At 43.8% G+C, this 17,392-nt stretch overlaps 1 protein-coding gene across 1 annotated transcript in view; it reads right to left on the bottom strand.

The window, feature by feature from the left end:
* Positions 1-3,541: 3,541 nt before the first annotated feature.
* LOC142303199 (START domain-containing protein 10-like) overlaps positions 3,542-17,392 on the bottom strand; it is a 121,736-nt gene continuing 107,885 nt past the window's right edge. The window contains exons 4-6 of the mRNA XM_075344393.1: positions 12,744-12,861; positions 10,059-10,111; positions 3,542-7,486 (exon numbers count right to left, since the gene is read on the bottom strand). Of these exons, the coding sequence (XP_075200508.1) occupies positions 7,256-7,486; positions 10,059-10,111; positions 12,744-12,861 (402 nt within the window). The 3' untranslated portion in view covers positions 3,542-7,255. The remainder of the gene's footprint in view (positions 7,487-10,058; positions 10,112-12,743; positions 12,862-17,392) is intronic.

Here is a 17,392-nt window from a genome sequence, read left to right as displayed (position 1 = left end):
TTCCGGTCACATTTGGATTTGACAATTGTCGGCGGCTCCAAGCCTGGTCGGGGTCCGATGGCCCTGCCTGTGTGTGCTGGCTTCACTTCGCTCCCCGGTCGGTACCGGCAGGCCAATGCCCGACCCCGGTCCTACGGTTCCGCGTTGCTTCACCACTCCTGCAGATGGCCACCACCATCTGCCAACCTTGCTGTCAGTGCCTGGGCCACAAACCCAGACACCCAAGTGTTTACTCCTCTCACTTCGACCTCCGGGACTAAACTAAACTTTTCCCGCCTCCAGGCCTGTGAACTCCTCGGTGGGTGGGGCCAACCGCTTGGCTCCGCCCCACCTGGTGTGGACATCAGACACAGGAGGGAGGCAACAAGGGTTTTTGTTTAGCTGGTGTCACTGTCTAATGGGGGTGGGGGTGTTTGTGTGTTATCTGTCATATGATAATGAATTCACTGCACTCAATTTGTAAATTTGCAAGAAGGTGAAAAATCATTTATTTTAAACAAGTGAATCTCGATTCAAATAGCAACAGCGCTGCTGCGCTTGCAAATCATATATATCCCCAAGGCACCTTTTCCATATACTTCAGTGCTTCAGTGCACATCATCCTTCACCCTTCAGTCACCTACTATACAGCGACTTGACTAAGACCCAGGCGGGTCGAAACGTCGTTGGATGTTGCTTGATCACTTGTTTAAAATAAATGATTTTTCACCTTCTTGCAAATTTACAAATTGAGTGCAGTGAATTCATTATCATATGACTTTAGGGCATCGCCCTTTTTTCACGTGCACCGCCATCCTCTTTAAACTGAGTGCAGACCATTGTTATATCATGTGTGTTATCTGTGACGACCTGGCTAGTCCAGGGCGCCACAGACCCACGAAGCTCAGAGATCAGGGGCACTAGTGCAACAAGAGGGATAGGGCTTTCAAAGCTCCTCTTGCTACCCATAGCAGGGAACGGGGCCCGGAAAGCTCCAAGCTGACGGGCCACCAAGGACACTCTAAAAACACTGTGTCCGGAGGCAGGCCATGGACCATCAGGCAGTTGTGCAGGGGACGAGACCAGGACGAGCTCCCCAGGAGGGCAGCAGCCTTCAGAGACTTGGTTTACTACGTTGTCAGCGTCTGCTTTCTTTTGAATGAGTACCTGATTAACCCCTGCAACCAGCGAGCCTGCGCTCCCCCTGCACCCCATATCACCATCCAGTGTCCCAGGGCCTTCCCCTACCCATGGAGGGCAACGTCATCTGACCGCCCCACTCCATCACCCCGGGTCTGGAAAGCCTCGAGCCACGAGTAGAGACGTCTGGATTCGAGCGGTCCGACCGCTTCTGGGGCGGGACGCGTCCGGGACAAATGGATGACTTCCAGTACGAAGGGGAGGGGTGGCAAGACACTGCTGCTGGGAAGACACCCTGGATCTCTGCATCGGGTGGCACTACAGCACCCGCCTGCCGGCAAATGCCACGCCTACTTCCCCAGATATGCCCCAGTCTACGGCATCTATTTTTATAAAGCAGCAGATACTAAAAGTTACAGAACAATTGTAGTTTTCTATGTTACAGCACCACTCCAGTGTTTGTTTTTTTTGTTTTTTTTTTATTGCACCACTGGAGTGGTCCCTTAAACCCTAGTTCCCTGACCTGTCTGATACTCACCTTCTATCGTCGTCACTCCGGTTGGTCTCAGGGATTTGTGACCTATCGGCAGCTCCAGTGTTTCATGGAGCACTGGAGGTCACTCTTCAATGCATTCCTATAAGAGCCCCATTCTGGCCTTGTACTGGCTCTCATAGACGTGCATTGGGGCCTTGTGATGTAACTCCTGACTTTTGGCCGGTCAGAAGTTACAATCACAAGATGGCACCATGGGACTGGAGCATCATCGGTAAGAGATGAAGCCGCTGGAAAACGAGTATATGACAAAGTGTAGAGGTTTACATTTAAAAGCGCCACTCCAGTGTTGAAAAAAAAACCCAAAAACCAAGCAAAACTACAACACTGGAGTGGCGCTGTAAAGAATTTCAATGCATGCGTAACAATTGAATGGTATATGCTGGCTCTGTATGGGATCAATTTTGTTTTTTGCACATCCACAGACTTGAATAGACAAGTGTCATCCAGAATATGAAGAATACCGATCCATGATATACAGTAATTTATTTCACATGGATATTTGATCTGTGGAAAAAAATAGTCATCTGAACAGCCCAAATAAATAGCATTTATCAGATAGCAGTCAGTTTTATTTCTCAGTCCGAATTTACTGTCATGTGAATTTAGCCTCACCATGTACAACCAGATGCCTACATACCATAGTGCCATTTACCACGATGGTAATAATTTCTATGGAGGAGAAGCAAATAATTGAATATAGTTGTGTTATTATATCAAAGTAGAAAACAGCTGTGAAGAATCTCAGGACATTAAAAGGGGTTGTCCACTACTTTTACAATGATGGGCTGTCCTTAGGATATCTCATCAATGTCAGATCGGCTGGAGTCTATCACTCAACACCCCACACTGTTCTCCGTCCCGGTGGCGGCAACAAGCAGCCGGAAATGGTCAGTTCCGGAGCTGCTCCGTCAACTGATCGTGGCTATTACCGGGTACTGCACATCTGCCTCCTATTCAGATCAATAGGAGGAGGATGTGCCGTACGCGGCCACTATCAGAAGACGGGGTGTCAAGGTTGGGAATTTAGGGAAAACCGCCATTTGGGCTTTTCACGGTCACAGAGATGGAGTTCAAATCGATCTGCGCAGATGTATGCATGAGAAACAATAACCACACAGAGACGTGTCTCTATTCGGGAGAAGCTCAATGGTCTTCTGATCTGTATATTATAAAATACACACAGTTATTCAGTTCAACATTGTCCCTGATTGGTCAGAGATAACCAGCAATGTTCATATAGTACGTCATCAGCCTGTTTCTGGCTTCCCAATACCAGCTTAAACCAGCTACTGAATACTTCTTTGTTAACACGTTGCTGAGCAAGAACGAGAAGTCAACCTCCCACATCTCACATCCCATATCTCACATGGTGAGAACTAACAGATTACAGATATTCTTAGTATATTCTAAATACCTCTTTGTTCATTGTTCATTTTGGTTTGATTATCTAGATCACACATCTTAGAATCATATTATGGCGTCTATGCGATTGTCATATAGACACACAGATAATTATGCAACGATGTCTATATTTTGATTATTTACATACACAGATCATCTTATACATCTGGACAAACAGCCTATAGCCCAGCAGGACTACCCTCACAGGGAAACTGAGCATATCTGGCTGCCTACTGCCATTGCTGACACCAAGAACAGCTGATCGGCAGGGGTTCGAAGTGTCAGATCCCGGTCGATCTGACATTGATGACCCATCCTTAGGATAGCGCATCATTGTAAAAGTAGTGGACAACTTCTTTAATATCTTCCAACTTTTTTTGATTTTTAAAAAAAACTTGAAATTTTAAAAAATTAAACAAAAAAACAAAACAAACGGCAAAATCATGGAAATTCAGCAATGTGACTTTATTATTTCCCCGTAGGGGATCGCAGCAAAATATTTGTTCAAGTTACATTTCTTGGTCACGAGGTGACTTGCAATTTATTTTTTTTAATGGAGACACGTTGAGGTCACAGTCCTTTTACACTGTGACCTCCGACACACGGAGCCCTGGACTTATCTTGACGGTTTAATAATTTGGCTCCAGAATATTTCACATTTCAGTTTGTATTTGGTTCTGAATCTCCAATCACCGCAGGTCTCGGAGAAGGAAAAGAAGTAAAAGTAATAAATTATTGACGATTATATGCAAAAAGTAAACAAGGACGACACAGATCATGGTGTCACGCGGTTTTATTGCTGGAGAAAATATATATAAGCACACTTTTTTTTCTTTTCAATAAATATCAGGTCAGATCACACTGGCATTTTATAGAAGAGATCGTTCGGATGATTTAATAAATACTAAATGCAGTTTATTAAAGAAATAATTTTTTATATGACTTTAATGTTAATAATTGTATCTATATAATGTATATAAAACCCACCTACTTTGGTATTTTTTCTCCAGAAGATAAAAATCATTCCATCACATGATGATCATTACTTTATTACAACACTGGCTTTTTTGTTCTATACGATTAGTAAAAGACAGGGGTGACTTGCAGTACCGTTTCTCACCATATTGCTGCCTGCACTGTTCATTGAAAACCAATGTAACAGCGCCTCCACTCATTTTATTCTGTAAAAATTTTTTTTTAACTTTAACAACGCTAAAATAAAAGTACACGAACTTTTATTAAAAGAACATTTTCATAAGGCTGCTTTCACACATCCATTTTTCGCCGTGCGGCACATTCCAGTAAAAGCCGGAAATAACGGTTCCGGCGTTTGCCGTCGGATCTGTTCTTTCCCCCATAGACTTGTATTAGCGTGCGGATTGTGCGTTGCATCCGGATCCGGCGTAAATAGCTGATCCGGCAAAAAATCGTATGGCGCCGGATCCAGCGCCATGCGGCGTGAGTTTCAATGAAAGCCTATGGGCGCCAGATCAGTCATAATCCGGCATATGATGGAATCCAACGACGGATCAGTTTTTTTTTTAACTGCGCATGCTCAGTAGCACAACGGATCCATCAAAAAACGGAAGGAACGCATGGAAAAAGCTGATGCAACGGATCCGTTTTTTTTGCTGGATTGTGCCGCACGGCAAAAACCGGATGTGTGAAAGCAGCCTTAGCTGGAGAGGATCAGTCGTTCATCTCACCTTATTTGTTTTTTTGTTTTTGTTAAATACTCTTAATGCCGTTAACTAATAAATAGCCTTAAAGTATATGGAATTGGTTATCTTTAGGTAACGGCATTGCAGCTTTCTACTGCACATGCTCACAGGCACCGGTCCTATTAAAGGGGTTTTCCATTTTTCTAAAAGTGTATCTAAAATCTTGCCAGTCATAAAATATGAAAATCGGCTTGTACTCAGCTATTCAGTAGCTCACTGAGCCAAGTGATGGACCGCAGTGGTGATGTGACATTACTGCTGAAGCCAAAGCACAGAGAGGAGGGAGCTGCAGCAGGGTGCCCGGGCTGGACCCCGAGGAGTGCGATTGTTATCGGACTTTCCTATTTTACATAACAGGCAACATTTTAGGTTTACTTTTCTAACTGTAGAGACAACCTTTAACCCTAGAACGCGCAACCATAGAAATCTACCATAGAAAACAAGTAACCTAGCAGGCCTGCGAGGCCCCAGGTATGCGTTCTAGGGTTAACATTCCAGAATAGGTTTTTGTCAGTGTAACAAGAGGACATCCATTTTAATCTATTATCATTACCTTCCATCTCAAAACAAGAGTGAGTTGCTTATTAAAGGGGTTGTCCTCTACTTTTACATCGGTGGCCTATCATTAGGATTGGTCATCAATGTCTGATCAGCCAGGGGCAGACACCCGACACCCCCGCCAATCAGCTCTTCTCTGCCGCCACCGGCTGGAGATGCTCAGTTCCAGAGCTGCTCCGTCAAATAATAGTGGCCGTGGCCGGGGACTTTACATCCACCTCCTATTCAAATCAATAGGAGGCGGATATGCAGTACACGGCCACGATCAAAAGGCATAGCAGCTCCGGAACTGAACATTTCCAGCTGCCACCACCAAGAACTGCTGATCATTGGAGGTGGTGGGTGTCGGACCCCGGCCAATCAGACATTGATGACCTAAGGATAGGCCATGAATGTTAATGTAGTGGACAACCCCTTTAAATGAATGAAGGAATTTCTTGATAAGGATATCCTCCTTTCTATTCCTACAGAACCCCCTTTTAATCGTTTTTCAGAAGCTTTGTTGAAGTAAAATGGAGAAGTTTCCAATCCAAAATCCCCATCAGTGATCACTTGTTTTGGTTGTCATTTTAAGAACTGAATAATAGGGACTTGAAACCCCCATGGAATAGTTTGTAGTTAGCAGCTGAGAAACCTTATTGTTGGAGATATAAGTCCTAAGGGACATTACATGTTGTTTTACGTCATGACATTGCCAAGAGTGTTCCCTTTACAAGGATCGGTTACTTGCCAAAAATTTGTATTATTTGATCTGGTGTAATGGCTGCTGTTGTGTTTTTTATTTCTTGCGTCTGTGTGTTCCTACGATAAAGCCCCTTTTTCCAAGAATGTAAATCTAGTATTTTTAGCCAAGTGGGTATGGTCCTCAACTCTTCCCAATAGGACAGCTTTTGAAGATCACGCCCAGTTGGCTAAAAAGAGAAGAAAAGATAAGGAACAGAGAGGCACAGGAACAAAAGAAAATCATTGACAGATTCAGGAGAACAGCCACATTTACACCATGTAAAAAAACATTTATGGCAAGTGATAGGTCCTCCATGAAATGGTCACTAGGAATGATCGAATACCTCAAATATTCGGCTTTGCGAATATCCGACGAATAGGTCGCCACTATGCGAATATTCGATGTGCAATGTAAGTCTATGGGAAGCCCGAATAGTTCCGAATAGTTGTTATTTGGGTTTCCCATAGACTTACATTGCGCATCGAATATTCGCGAATAGTGGAATAGCGGCAACTTATTCGTCAAATATTCGCGAAGCCGAAAATTTGAGGTATTCGATCATCCCTAGTGGTCACAAGTTAAATGTCCGTGAAAACTTAACCAGGCAAATCTCAAAGAAAAAAAAAAAATGGTCTTCAAACATTGGGCATATCAATATGGACCATCCTTTAAAGTCTTCGGCCAAATTCATCAAGACTGATGATTTTAATGCCGGTCTTGATGATGAGGAGTGAGGCGCACACCTCTTAAGGAATCAGGGGCGTCTGAGAAATGACGTGCACCTTTGTGGACTCCTCACCTAAAAACTTACTCCTGTCTACAACTGGAGTAAGATTTGTGGTGTAAAGATCACCTCAGCTTATCATGCCCCACCCCCTGGCCACCCCAGCTCTGCCCACTGTCAGAGCCAAGCAAATAACGGTATGAAAGCACCAGAAGCTGAAAAATGTTAGCGCAGTATTGCATTATGCCAAAATTTTGCGACTTTTCAGAGCTTTTTACACCACAATTCTGGCATAAAAGCTTTAAGAAATTGGGCCTATTGCAATCAGTAGATTGTAAAAATGAGAAGGACTGAAAGTCATCAAGGGTTAATTGTAAGTACTGGACTATATTTTGTAGCTAAACACAAGAATTAGAAAACCATCCTATTGTTTAGATCAATACTAAAAGTGCCTACGAATCCTTGGTGAGGCCATCTTCATCGTCGCTGATGTGCGTCCGCTCTTCAGACACTCCGCTTTCATCTATGTTTTCCAGCTCATCCGCCCGTTGGATCGCCAAATCTTCCAGATTCACAGTAGGGAGTGTGTTCTGCTCCGGATACACCCAAGGCTTGAAATGAGGGTCGTGCTTTCTCTTCCATTCAGGATACTTTACACCGGCCTTGTAAATCTTTTTCATTGCCTGTACAGAATCAGGAATATTATATAAAAATAGAAATTTTACACTTCATTATCATGCAGTGGCAAACCACCATATAAATGCAAAGGTCATGTACACCTTCATACGGTACTTTTTATTACTGTCCATTTGCTTCCTAAATGCAAAGTTAAGCAGCTTTCTAAAAATGTTCCATTTTCTTCCATTTTACCACTGGCTTTATCCAGCTGAGTGCTTTTGCAAAACTGATACAAATCGGTCAAGGTTCTGACAGCTCTTTCGGCTCTCCCTTCTTTATGTGTTTAAGATAGCAAGAAGTTGGGGGTTGTGTGTCGCCCAAGGTTATGGGGTACTCGTTCCTGGGCGATGTATAACTGGGGAAATGTCACTTGGTGGCCGTTGCGTGGTTCCGTGCCCTGGGTGCTTTTAAAAAGGGGTTATATTTACATGGGAGTTTAAATGAACGTTTATACGTGACGCCACTTGCGGTTTGCGGCTATGTGGATGGAGCTGCCGCTGCACAGTCCTTGCTACTGGGGCTGAGTTGGTGGCAGCCTGGATGTTAGGCCCTCTGCAAGCAGGGCCGGGCCTCATAGGATAGGTGATGTAGATTGACTTGCATGCAGGAGACATTGAATTCTAAAGGTCCAGTCACACTAAACAACTTACCAGCGATCCCAACAACAATAGGGATCGCTGGTAAGTTGCTAGGAGGTTGCTGGTGAGATGTCACACTGCGACGCTCCAGCGATCCCACCAGCAACCTGACCTGGCAGGGATCGCTGGAGCGTGGCTACACGAGTTGCTGGTGAGCTCACCAGCAACCAGTGACCAGCCCCCAGCGCCACGTGGAAGATGCTGCGCTTGGTAACTAAGGTAAATATCGGGTAACCAACCCGATATTTATCTTGGTTACCAGCTCACGCAGCTACACGTGCAGAGAGCAGGGAGCAGCGCACACCGCTTAGCGCTGGCTCCCTGCTCTCCTAGCTACAGCACACATCGGGTTAATTAACCCGATGTGTCCTGCAGCTACATGTGCACAGAGCAGGAGCCGGCACTGACAGTGAGAGCGGCGGAGGCTGGTAACAAAGGTAAATATCGGGTAACCAAGGACAGGGCTTCTTGGTTACCCAATGTTTACATTGGTTACCAGCTTCCGTAGAAGCCGGCTCCTGCTGCCTGCACATTTAGTTGTTGCTGTCTCGCTGTCACACACAGCGATCTGTGCTTCACAGCGGGACAGCAACAACTAAAAAATGGCCCAGGACATTCAGCAACAACCAACGACCTCACAGCAGGGGCCAGGTTGTTGCTGGATGTCACACACAGCAACATCACTAGCAACGTCACAAAAGTTGTTCGTTAGCAGCGATGTTGCTAGCGATGTTGCTTAGTGTGACGGGGCCTTAAGGCTCTTACAACAAGATAACAGGATAAGGTAGAGCAATAAAACTTACTTATCCTGAAAGGTCTCCTTAAGCCCTATTTAAAGATAACATAAGTAATGTACTAGAAAATCATTTGACATATTCCATTTAAGAGGAGTGTGCCTCCCTAACACAGCCCTCATTAAGACCAGCATGAGAAACACTTCTCTTGATAAATCAGGGCCATTGTGTTCTGCACACATAATATTATGGGTGTCTTAATACTAAGTCATCTGCTTTAAAGAATGGGGTCTGATGGAGCTGAGGTGCTCATTTTCAACTGCTACTGTATTCATTGTCTATGGGACTATTAACAGTTTGCTAGAGACAGTCTGGTACGGTGCTGCAGTGGCAGACTGCCATTTGTATTTATATACGCGGTACTTTCCGCGGTACCCAGCCAATTAGTGGGTGAGCCCAAAGTGGCACCTCTACATTTCCAAAAGTCCTAATTACTTCGCTAAGTAAGACCTCTGTTTATACAGCCACCTAAAAGCTAAAGTTTGGGGATTACTTATGGTCATTGATGCTCAATCACTAGGTGTCACTAGATACACCTAGTAGAGAAGGAGTCAAACAAGCCGGGGGTTAGAAGCCAGGAGGTCACGTATGGAACACAGGGAAAAAGTGTAGCCAAGGTCAGGGTAAGAGCCGAAGGTCAGAAGCCAGGAAGTCACATATGGAACACAGGGAGAAAGCGGAGCTGAAGTCAGGGTACGAGCCGGAGGTCTGGAGCCAGGGGGTAACGTCAGAGTAAGGGGTACAGGCAAAGAAGGGTAACCAAGGTCCGAGGTTGAGAGACAAGATCAGAACAGTACACTTACGGGAGCTAGAAGCACTAGTAGCTAGAAGAACTACAACTGGCGGCGTTCCGGGTGAGGTTGCTCCCTAATGAAGCAGAGCAATTGCCCGGAATGATGCGCCTGAGAACAGCCCCCTCCCAGCATCGACGCAGGACCCAAGGACGGGAGACAACCCATCCAGCAGAGCACAACACCACAATAGAGCATGATCGCAGAGCACTGCAAATCAGAACCATGGCAGGTTATTTCTGCAACAAGACAGTAGATTCTATATACTTCCCAATGACTACACTTATTGATCAATACATCCTTGGCTTGATCTTATACCTTAATTACTATAAAACATCATGAAGGACTTCTTACCTTTGGAGCCACAAATTGAGAAACTTTATTCACCACCCACTTTGGTAATGATCCTTCAATAATAAAAAAAATACACATTAACAGCAGAACTGTAAAAATGGGATGAGGTCCGGCATTTTGAATCGTAACATTATTATACTGTAAAATACTCAGATTGACTAAGTCAAAATGTTTACCGCCTATAGGGACTTTTTCCTTTAAATAAACAGTACCACCTAGTGGACAAATAGCCTCACTGCATTCTATCTGGAGAATTTAAAAATAACTATACTCAATGAGTGTACTTTGCTCAAGATTTACATGGGGGCCAAAATAGTAGTATTTATCACTATTTTTTTTGATGTTGGAGGTGTAAGAGGTGTTACTATTGTGATTGGTACAGAATGAATGACTAATAATATTGACGTTAATAGCGTGGTGCACTACATGTAACATGTGACTGTCACATTATATAATCTATGTGTCAGTATAATTCTATGCAGCCACCCTTTAATAGAGGATAGGTGTGCGCTTCTATATACCTCCAGCATTCCAGTTGTGTAACTACAACTCTCACCGTGCTCTGACAGCTGTAGCTTCCTCATCGCCTACATACCTTACGTTGTCTGTGCGCCAGAATTGAAATCCACTCAATATATTGCCAAAAGCATCACATTATTCCAAAATTAGTTATACCTTTTATAGCTAAAATTGGATTCTATACCTGCCGAGAGCTGCACATCAATTTATGTCAATTTCTGGGGTAATAGACAGTACATTGGAACCTTGGTTTAAGAGTAACTTGGCTTGAGAGCGTTTTGCAAGACAAGCAAAGATTTTTAAAAATGTGTAACTTGGTTTAAGAGCAATGCTTTGCAATAAGAGCAAATTCCCACCGTGTCCACCTTTCACCGCGCTGTGACCCGCTCTGGAGAGAACTTTCTGTACATATATACTGTATACAGTATACCATTGTACAGTATATATACAGCATATCTACCAATTTGCATTTGTGGATATACTATTGTACTTTTATTCTGCTAACCAGTGCAGCACATTGCTTATACTGTACCTCTCGCACACAAACAATGTTATTGTAAGCTAATGTGCAGTTTAGTTATGTTGTTTACTGTACAGTATTTTGTATTAGTGTACTGAAATAATTTTATATGAATACAGTACATTTTTTTGTATTACTGTAATAAGTTTGTATAAACAGTAAATATTTTTGGGTTGTGGAACAAATTGTCTGCTTTTCAATTGTTTCCTATGGGAAAATTTGCTTTGATATAAGAGTAACTTGGTTTAAGAGCACACTCCCGGAACCAATTATGCTCGGAATCCAAGGTTCCACTGCAACTCTATTGGATCAATGGTGGCGACCCTCCTCCTGACTAACCGGGCCTTCTATCGAAAGATTGAGCGAGAAATAAAAAGTCATTGTTTTTTTCCTGTAAATATGGCGTGCACTAAAACCTGCATTGGCATATATTATTTAAAGGGGTTTTCTATTTTAAGAAAAGTGGATCCCAAGCGCTTTTATATATGCAACGTAATAAAAGTTGCTCCCCCTCCCCCAGTCAGCCTCTGCTCTAGTCTTAAGGGTACTTTACACGCTGCGATAACGGTATTGATATCGCTAGCAAGTGTACCTGCCCCCGTCGGTTGTGCGACACGGGCAAATTGCTGCCCGTGGTGCACAACCTCGCTTACCCCCGTCACACGGACTTACCTGCCCTGCGACGTCGTTCTGGTCGGCGAACCACCTCCTTTCTAAGGGAGCGGTTCGTGCGACGTCACAGCGACGTCACATGGCAGGCGTCCAATAGAAGCGGAGGGACGGAGATAAGCGGGACGTAAACATCCCGCCCACCTCCTTCCTTCCGCATTGCCAGTGGAGGCAGGTAAGGAAATGTTCGTCGCTCCTGCAGCTTTACACACAGCGATGTGTGCTGCCGCAGGAATGACTAACAACATTGTACCTGCAGCAGCAACGATATTAAGGAAATGAGCGACGTGTCAACGAGCAACGATTTTTCACGTTTTTGTGCTCGTTGATCGTCGCTCATTGGTGTCACACGCTGCGATGTCGGTAACTGCGCCGGATGTGCATCACTACCGGCGTGACCCCAACGATATATTGTTACCGATATCGCAGTGTGTAAAGTACCCTTTAGTCTTTCGGATGGTGACGTCACATCGACAGTGCGGATTACTGCTGCATCTAATGTAGCTGGAATGAGCCGCTGAGGTCAGTGATTGTCTTCAGCGGTGATTTAACCTCCTGAGATGATGTCACAGCTGCATACAAAATGCAGAGCCCCTAGCAGCAGCGGAGAGCGAGATGTGAACCAGAGGAGGGTGAGTATGTGCTGTATTTATTATGTGATGTTTATAAAAGCATTTAGGATCCACTTTTGGTAAATTTGAAAGTCCCTTTAATTCATGCAGATTGTAGGTGCACTCACAATCCTTACATTCTCCCCTTTGAGACTTCACAGATACAACATGAACATCATCAGGATGGAGTAAAAGTATTGGCTCAGGTAGTCTCACACACCCTCGATACTCAGATTTACAGTCCAGTCAATTTATCATGTCAGTGAGAATCTAAATATTATTTATCAATGCAAACATACTGATTTTACAAGATTGAAAATTCTAAGAACTGATAGGGAGCCATGAAATGACACATTGTTACTTTACCTTTCGGGTCAACTTGTGTAAGGTAGTAAAGAACACAGCTATTGTCTCCATTGGCTTTAATTAAATATCCCGTCTGCAGGGAAACTGCTCTGACAAAGTCTTTTCTAGGAGGATGTTTCTGTAATGGAAAAGAAGTCATTGTGAAAAAGTAGAGCATGTACAGCGCTCACCATTTTAAAGGGAATCTGTTTCCAGGTTTTTGCCACCTAATCTGAGAGTATCATAATGTAGGGGCAGAGATCCTGATTCCAGCAATGTGTGACTTACTGGGCTGCTTAGTGTAGTTTTGATAAAAATCACTGTTTAATCAGCAGGAGATTATCATTACAGGACTACTTGGCATACTGCAGGTAGTCAAGCAAATTCACGAGCTCTGTATAACTGCTAGATCTGCAGCAGGGAAAACAGTGATTTTATCAAAATGACAGCAAACAGCTCAGTAAGGGACACATCGCTGGAATCAGGGTCTCTGTCTCTAGATTATGCTGCTCTCAGATGGGGGAGAAAAAACATGGTGACAGATTCCCTTTTAAAAAAAACATTCACATGCCAGAAATTTCTTTTTTTTTTTTTTTACATAGTATTAAATGCCACAGTCCTCCTTAATTTGATATTTTTCTTGTGTTCCCGCTCCTAATTCCTGAGATATTCCCATATATTTCTTCACAGTGTAAATCTAGGCTTTTTAACCAACTGGGTGTGGCCTGGAGAAATTAGATGGACAAAGAAGAGCTGAGGAGCATGAAATAAGAAGAATAGAGTTATATACAGAGTAGAGGGAGGGATATTTCATTAGAACAGTGCAATATATACCAACAATACAACAATATAACAATACAATCCATGTTTAGAACAAGTGAAAGATCCTTTTATTAGCAGGTTTTGCTATGTAATCTGACAGCAGCATGATGTAGGGACAGAGACCCTGATTCCAGCAACGTGTCACTTCATTTTCTGGGGGAAGCAGCGGTGATAGAATCACAGTTTTCTCTGCCGCAGATCTAGCAGAGCTCAGAACGCTGAGCTGTGTGTAACTCCGCCCACACCACCGATTGTCAACTTTCTGTCAATATAAAGTGTGCACAGAAATTTGCCAATTAGTGATGGGAAAGCATTAAAAATGCATGTTACTTGATTTGAGTTGGTCAGACACTCAGAGAAGCCCGACGCAAGTAACGAGCATTATGGAAAGTCAACGATTGGCCTGTTCTGGGCTCTGCCCACATTCAGTCAGCCATAGACCGAGCATTTCCAATGAGAGGGAGGGCATGTTTTTTTTTTTGTTTTTTTTTGGGTCACACTACAGAAACTTGTTTTATTCCCTGGGAGAGCCATTCAGAGACTGTGAATGGCTCCCATCATGCAGTGACGCAAGACTGTGCTTTGTGCTCATTGTTTCACCTACGACACATCTGGGAACACATAATATCGGCCGAGCTCTGCGAGTATCCGAGCACATAACGCTCGATCGAATAATGAGCACGTTCACCCATCACTAATGCTAATCAGTCAATGGGGTGTGTGATTGGACAAGGTGGCACAAGACACCTAGCCATGTAGTGATAATCTGCTGCTGATAAAACAATTTTGTTGAAACAGCTAAACACAGCCTAGTAAGCCACATCACTGAAATCATGGTATCTGCACCTGTGGCACCCCTGGGGCTTCAGTCGCCACAGGGTACTGCACCTCACTTAAGGTGCAGTGCTTAACCCGGATCCAGAGGAGGTCGGTAACTGTTATACCGCTTACACAACTCAAACACAAAACCAGGTTGCCCTCCACACTGGTGACTGGGCTAGGGTAACGTCCTAAGGCTGTCTCCAAACATGGGGGGCAGCCACCCACTAGTGACAGGGACCAGGGGAGAAGCAGCCACCAGGGGGAGTCAGAAGCCAATACAACAGTTGGAGAGTTTTCCAGCAGGAGAGGAAAGGAGCAGACGGTCTCACCGGTGGCTCTGGTGGGACACAGGAGTTCATACGATTGCCGAGGGGAGAGCTTCATTGCTCACTTGGGACCGGCACCATACAGGGTGCAGGACTCTAGGGAAGATCGTTATCCAAGTTGGTTTTCCACAATCTGTCAGGACGGGGAGATTGCAGGTCTCCCTTGGCCAACACAGAGCATGAACGCACAATGCCATATAGGATCCGGGGCCTAGATCAAAGTAAGGCCACATTGCAGAGCCGTGGCACCTGCAGGCAGGACAAGAGTTTTTACTTGGGATGGACTGGAGTCCCCAAGTAGCTTTAAGCCACAGGCATCCAACTTACACGGCGCTAGGAGGAAAGGGCCCACCGACCACCACACTGGACTGAACTCCAAAGAGATCTGAGTTTGACGGGATCCAACACAGTGGTGACTGGTTCTACTGTGGCAGCAACCTGGCTACTTAAAGAACTGTGAGTAAAGACACCTTGAACCCGCAGAGACTGTGTCCGTCTGTTCTTTCCGGCACTACTGCCCCGCGCCTAGGCGCCCGCTATTGCTACTCCCCCCATCATCCTCTACGGGGCCCGCTCCACCTGTGGGGAGTGACACCATCTTTGCTGCTATTACCATCCGCCCTGGAGGACAGCGACAGCTAATCCCTAATTTTTTAAAGAAAAGCACATTTTTTTTCAATGAAGCTATTAAACAGAAATACACTCTATACGTTGTTAATGTGGTAAATGACTATTCTAGCTGCAAACGTCTGGTTTTTAATGCAATATATACATAGGTGTATAGAGGCCTACTTCCAACAACCAGTACTCCAGTGTTCTAATGGTACATTGTGTTTGCTAACTGTTTTAGAAGGCTAATGGATGTTTAGAAATCCTTTGAAAACCCTTGTGTATGTTAGCACAGCTGAAAACAGTTTTGCTGATTAAAGCAGTTATAAAACTGACCGTCCTTTGAGTTAGTTCAGAAACTGGAACATTACATTTGTTGGTTCCATTAAACTCTCAAAATGGCCAGAAAAAGAGAACTTTCATGTGAAACTCGATAGTCTATTCTTGTTCTTAGAAACGAAGAATATTCCATGCGAGAAATTGCCAAGAAACTGAAGATTTCCTACAACAGTGTGTATTACTACCTTCAGAGGAGAGTACAAACAGGCTCTAACCAGAGTAGAACAAGAAGTGGGAGGCCGCGCTGCACAACTGAGCAACAAGACAAGTGCACTGGAGTCTCTAGTTTGATAAATCGACGCCTCACAGGTCCTCAACTGGCAGCTTCATTAAATAGTACCCGCAAAACGCTAGTGCCAAGGTCTACAGTGAAGACGAGACTCCGGGATCCTGGCCTTCAGGGCAGAGTGGCAAAGAAAAAGCCATATCTGAGACTGGATAATAAAAGGAAAAGATTAATATGGGCAAAAGAACAGACATTAGACAGAGGAAGATTGGAAAAAAGTGTTATGGACAGACGAATCGAAGTTTGAAGTGTTTGGATCAAACAGAAGAACATTTGTGAGAGACAGAACAATTGAAAAGATGCTGGAAGAGTGCTTGACGCCATCTGTCAATCATAGTGGAGGTAATGTGATGGTCTGGGGTTGCTTTGGTGCTGGTAACGTGGGAGATTTGTACAAGGTAAAAGAGATTTTGAACAAGGAAGGCTATCACTCCATTTTGCAACACCATTCCATACCCTGTGGACAGCGCTTGATTGGAACCAATTTCATCCTACAACAGGACAATGATCCAAAGCACACCTCCAAATTATGCATGAACTATTTAGGGAAGAAGTAGGCAGCTGGTTTTCTATCTGTAATGGAGTGGCCAGCCTAGTCACCAGATCTCAACCCTACTAAGCTTTTGTGAGAGCAGCTTGACCATATGGTACGCAAAAAGTGCCCATCAAGCCAATCCAACTTGTGGGGGGGGCTTCTGGAAGCATGGGGTGAAATATCTCCAGATTACTTCCGCAAATTACTAGCTAGAATGCCAAAAGGTCTGCAAAGCTGGAATTGCTGCAAAGGAGCATTCTGTGATGAAAGCAAAGTGCGAAGAGAAAATTATTATTTCATGTAAAAATCATTATTTCTAACCTCGTCAATGTCTGGATCATATTTTCTATTCATTATGCAGCTCATTTGATAAATAAAAGTATGATTTTTCATGGAAAAAACAAAATGGTCTGGGTGACTCCAGCTTTTTGAACTGTAATTATATATATATATATATATATATATATATATATATATATATATATATATATATATATATATATATATATATATACACATATACACACACACACACACACCCCAAATGTTTGGACACGCCTTCTCATTCAAAGAGTTTTCTTTATTTTCAGGACTCTGATGAAGGCATCAAAACTATGAATTAAAACATGTGGAATGAAATGCTTAAAACAGTGTGAAACAACTGAAAATATGTCTTATATTCTAGGCTCTTCAATGTAGCCACCTTTTGCTTTGATTACTGCTTTGCACACTCTTGGCATTCTCTTGATGAGCTTCAAGAGGTAGTCACCGGAAATGGTTTTCCAACAGTCCTTTAAGGAATTCCCAGAGATGCTTAGCACTTGTTGGCCCTTTTGCCTTCACTCTGCAGTTCAGCTCACCCCAAACCATCTCTATTGGGTTCAGGTCTGGTGACTGTGGAGACCAGGTCATCTGGCGTAGCACCCCATCA

The sequence above is a fragment of the Anomaloglossus baeobatrachus genome, chromosome 4, assembly GCF_048569485.1.
Source record: "Anomaloglossus baeobatrachus isolate aAnoBae1 chromosome 4, aAnoBae1.hap1, whole genome shotgun sequence".
In the NCBI taxonomy this organism is placed as follows: domain Eukaryota; kingdom Metazoa; phylum Chordata; class Amphibia; order Anura; family Aromobatidae; genus Anomaloglossus; species Anomaloglossus baeobatrachus.
Note: the sequence above shows the minus strand (reverse complement) of the source record. Positions and strands in the feature narration are given on the sequence as shown.